Source organism: Colobus angolensis, unplaced genomic scaffold (assembly GCF_000951035.1).
Source record: "Colobus angolensis palliatus isolate OR3802 unplaced genomic scaffold, Cang.pa_1.0 Scaffold49, whole genome shotgun sequence".
Taxonomy (NCBI): domain Eukaryota; kingdom Metazoa; phylum Chordata; class Mammalia; order Primates; family Cercopithecidae; genus Colobus; species Colobus angolensis.
Genome location: NW_012118376.1, coordinates 8900434 through 8904652, shown reverse-complemented (window position 1 = coordinate 8904652; position 4219 = coordinate 8900434). Strand labels below are relative to the sequence as shown.

General features: G+C 42.3%; 1 protein-coding gene across 3 annotated transcripts in view; it reads left to right on the top strand.

Annotated features, from left to right (window-relative positions):
* Positions 1–3729, top strand: part of MARVELD2 (MARVEL domain containing 2) — a 37362-nt gene extending 33633 nt beyond the window's left edge. For 2 of the 3 annotated variants that reach the window (XM_011959326.1, XM_011959324.1), the window contains 2 exons: positions 2116–2166; positions 3213–3729. In XM_011959326.1, the coding sequence (XP_011814716.1) occupies positions 2116–2166; positions 3213–3335 (174 nt within the window). In that variant the 3' untranslated portion in view covers positions 3336–3729. The remainder of the gene's footprint in view (positions 1–2115; positions 2167–3212) is intronic. The other variant, XM_011959325.1, reaches the window with a different exon arrangement.
* The last annotated feature ends 490 nt before the right edge of the window (positions 3730–4219 follow it).

Genomic DNA, 4219 nt, shown 5'->3' with positions numbered 1-4219 from the left:
ACAGAGCGAGACTCCGTCTCACCAAAAAAAAAAAAAAATAAGAAAATCTTAACCTGTAATTTTTGAGCCAGCACCCAGTGGTATCTAGTTTGTGTGCTTTAAAATGGACAAGGGCTGCAGCACGTGGTCTGCAGTTGGGAAATCAAGAGGGTCCTGATGACAGTACAGGCTAAGACCAAGTCTTCCCGTGATGTTTCCACCCAGTATCACCAACAGCCATTACCTGTGATTTTTAACAAGACAGGGCTTGTAAGTAACCCAATGGCAGGCCCGCGGTTGTTATTATCAGTGTATCCTCCAGTCCTTATCTAAAGTAGAAATATTAACCATATTACAAAAGTTAGCTTCTCCTTGGCCACAGGCTGAGCTTTGTCCTGGGCAGGAGTCCACAGGCTCATTCATTTTCTCACCATGTCCCCATGGAAGCATGTGAGGCATTTCAAAGTCCAGTGGGCCTGTTTGGAGGCAGGTTCTCTCACAGACATGGTTGTGCACCCCTGAAAAATAGTCACATGACTTTTCTGAGCCCATAAAATAGAAATATTGCCCCAAACAATCCCTCTGGTCCTTACCACTCCTTAAATTCAGTGACAGACTCTAGATGGATGTTACAGCTCCTCTCTGCCTGCATCTCCAGCACAGCAGTGCTAACCCCAGCAGTAAGTTTATTCCTTGTCCAGGATCTGTTATTACAGATTGCAATTAAATCACCAGGTTTAATTCACTGCTGGCAAGCATTCAAAACACAAACATACTCATGATCTCAGTCTGTAAAAGAGTTTGAGGAATTAAAATTGTTTGGGCAAGGGGGCTCATGGCTGTAATGCCCACACTTTGGGAGTCAAGGCAGGATGATTGCTTGAAGCCAGGAGTTCAAGATGAGCTTGGGCAATATAGCAAGACCACGTCTACTCATAAAAAAATAAAAATTAGCAGCCGGGCATGGTGGCTCACACCTGTAATCCCAGCACTTCAGGAGGCTGAGGTGGGTGAATCACAAGGTCAGGATTTCAAGACGAGCCTGGCCAACGTGGTGAAACCCCATCTCTACTAAAAATACGAAAAATTAGCTGGGCGTAGTGGTGGGCACCTGTAATCCCAGCTACTTGGGAGGCTGAGGCAGGAGAATCGCTTGAACCCAGGAGGGGAAGGTTGCAGTGAGCCAAGATCGCACCACTACACTTCAGCCTGGGCGACAGAATGAGACTCCATCTCAAAAATAAATAATAAATAAATAAATAAATAAAAATAAAAATTAGCCAGGCCTGGTGATGTGCTGATAATCCCAGCTACTTGGGAGGCTGAGGCTCAATAATAGCTTGAGCCAGAGACGTGGGAGGTTGCAGTGAGCTGAGATCGTGCCACTGCACCCCAGCCTGGGTGACAGAGGAAGACTGTCTTGAAAAAAAAAAAAAACCTATAAATTATTATATTTATTTATTTATTAGGTTTGCTTTGTTGGACAATCTCTATGCATAGGTGTGCGTGGATGAATGAGGGCATTGCTGTAGTAATCTGTTCCCTTTGGATAGACCATTCAATTCCTTAACAAAGTTCATATTTATTATAAAACTTTAGAAAAAAGCTACAAGAAGCCTTATATTAGCTATTTTCAAAAGTTACATACTGTCAAACTGCTTAACCCCAACACCTAATAACTCAAAAAAGAACTTTCCAAAGGGGATGAACTTTCCAAAAAGGATGTACATAATCATAACTAATGTGGTTATTATGTGGCAGGCACTTTATAAGGATGATTTCAAATAAGTGAACCTTCTTACAACCCTTTGAGGTTATTATGGTTTTCTTTCCATTTTACCAATAAGGAAACGGAGCTTGCCAGCCGTGTGACCCTGGGCCAGCTGTGTATCCTCCCTAAGGGCCTGGGGCTTGGGACTGGTTGCATGTGGTCAGGGCCCTTTCTCTCTTTTATTGCCTGGGCCTAGCAGATAGTAAGCCCTGAAATATTTGCCTGTGAAATGAATTTTTGTGTGTCACTGTTTTCACTATTTTCTTAGTTAAAATTGTTTTTTGTTCTAATTCTCAGTGTGCTTTGAGATATGATTTCAGTAAATGCAAATGTTTTAACTTAAGTATACAATATATTATTTTTAGGAACATGAGAGAATTTCAAGAATCCATGAAGAGTTTAAGAAAAAAAAGAATGTGAGTAAAACAGTTTTCTTCTTCAAACTGTATTCTTATCCAGGTACATATGTGATAATTGACAGACTCTAGATTCTGTTAGCTAAAATAGTTCCTTTTTGTTATTTCGTGAGATGCTCCTTTTAAGGGAAAATGGCTGCTGGATGCCATTTCTTGTCATGTCTGTTGTGAATACATTTTGCTGTGTCCTGATTTAGCAACCTAGGGAAATGAGCATTGATCAGGAATTCTCCACCTGTTCCTTCAAAAAGATGAACTGATTTTACATCTTTCCAGCTCTAACTTAATCTCAAAATCAGTAGAGGTGGCTAGACACGGGCTCAGGACTGTAATCTCAACACTTTGGGAGGCCAAGGCGAGTGGAACGCCTGAGCCCAGGAGTTTGAGACCAGCCTGGGCAACACGGCGGAACCTTGTCTCTACAAAAAAATACAAACATTAGCCGGTAATGGTGGCACATGCCTGTAGTCCCAGCTACTTGGGAGGCTGAAGTGGGAGGATCACTTGAGCCTGGGAGGCAGAGGTTGCACTGGGAGACAGAGTACGCCACTCCACTCTAGCCTGGGCAACAGAGTGAAACCCTGTCTGAAAAAGAAAAAAAAGTCAGTCAAGGCGGTAGAGACCATTTATTAATATTTTCTATACTTATTACTTTTTTTTAAAGAGATGGGGTCTTGGCATGTTGCCTAAGCTGGCCTCAGACACCTGAGCTCAAGCAATCCTTCTACCTCAGCCTCCTGAGTTGCTGGGGCTACAGGCACATGCCACTGTACTTGGCTTCATTTACTTTTTTATGTACATCAGATAGTAAAATGAAAGGTGCCTCAGCTCTTTGTACTTCTGTTTGATTTTGCTCTGAATCTGAAACCGCTCTAAAATAAAAGTACATTTAAAAAGTGTGTAAAGAGCTTAACTGTTACTCTGAGTTCGGAATCTGCTGTAGAGACTTTTGTTGTGTATGATCATTTCCTGGGTGATAATGTATGTTTCTGTGTTTTTCACTGAGGAAGCCAAGAGCCAGAGTAATACTTATATTTCTTTTACAGGATCCTACATTTCTGGAAAAAAAAGAACGCTGTGATTACCTAAAGAATAAACTTTCTCACATAAAGCAAAGAATTCAAGAATATGATAAAGTAATGAATTGGGATGTACAAGGTTATTCTTAACCCTTATTTGAAACCACTTTTTATTTTATTTTATTTTATTTTGAGATGAACACTCGCTCTGTCACCCAGGCTGGAGAGCAGTGGCATGATCTCAGCTCACTGCAACCTCCACCTACCGGGTTCAGGCAATTCTCCTGCCTTAGCCTCCCCAGTAGCTGGGATTACAGGCATGCGCCACCACGCCCAGCTAATTTTTGTATTTTTAGTAGAGACGGGGTTTCACCATGTTGGTCAGGCTGGGGAACTACTTTTTTTTTTTTTAAATAGCAAGTTTACTATTTATTTACTGCCTTTTTGATGCTAGCCTCTGTGGTAGATAAGCAAACGCTTCCCGAATCAGCTTCCAGTTGGTTCAACCAGTATGCAACATTAACGATTTTACTCAAACTTTTTTTTTTTTTTTTTTTTGAGACGGAGTCTCGCTCTGTCGCCCAGGCTGGAGTGCAGTGGTGCAATCTCGGCTCACCTGCAACCTCCACCTCCCGAGTTTACGCCATTCTCCTGCCTCAGCCTCCCGAGTAGCTGGGACTACAGGCACCCGCCACCTCGCCTGGCTCCTTTTTTGTATTTTTTAGTAGAGACAGGGTTTCACTGTGTTAGCCAGGATGGTCTCGATCTCCTGACCTCGTGATCCACCCGTCTCGGCCTCCCAAAGTGCTGGGATTACAGGCTTGAGCCACTGCGCCCGGCCAAACTCAAACATTTTTAAACAAATTCAGATGTACTAAAGGCATTTACTAAGAATGGAAAAAATCTGTGTTCATCTGTGACCAATTTCATATTCGTCTATCGCATTTAAATGTGTCATCATTTTAGAGATTGTATCCCGGCAGTGCGATGGGCAAGTGGACTATCAATTCTGGTGCTACTTTTTCCTTTTTCAC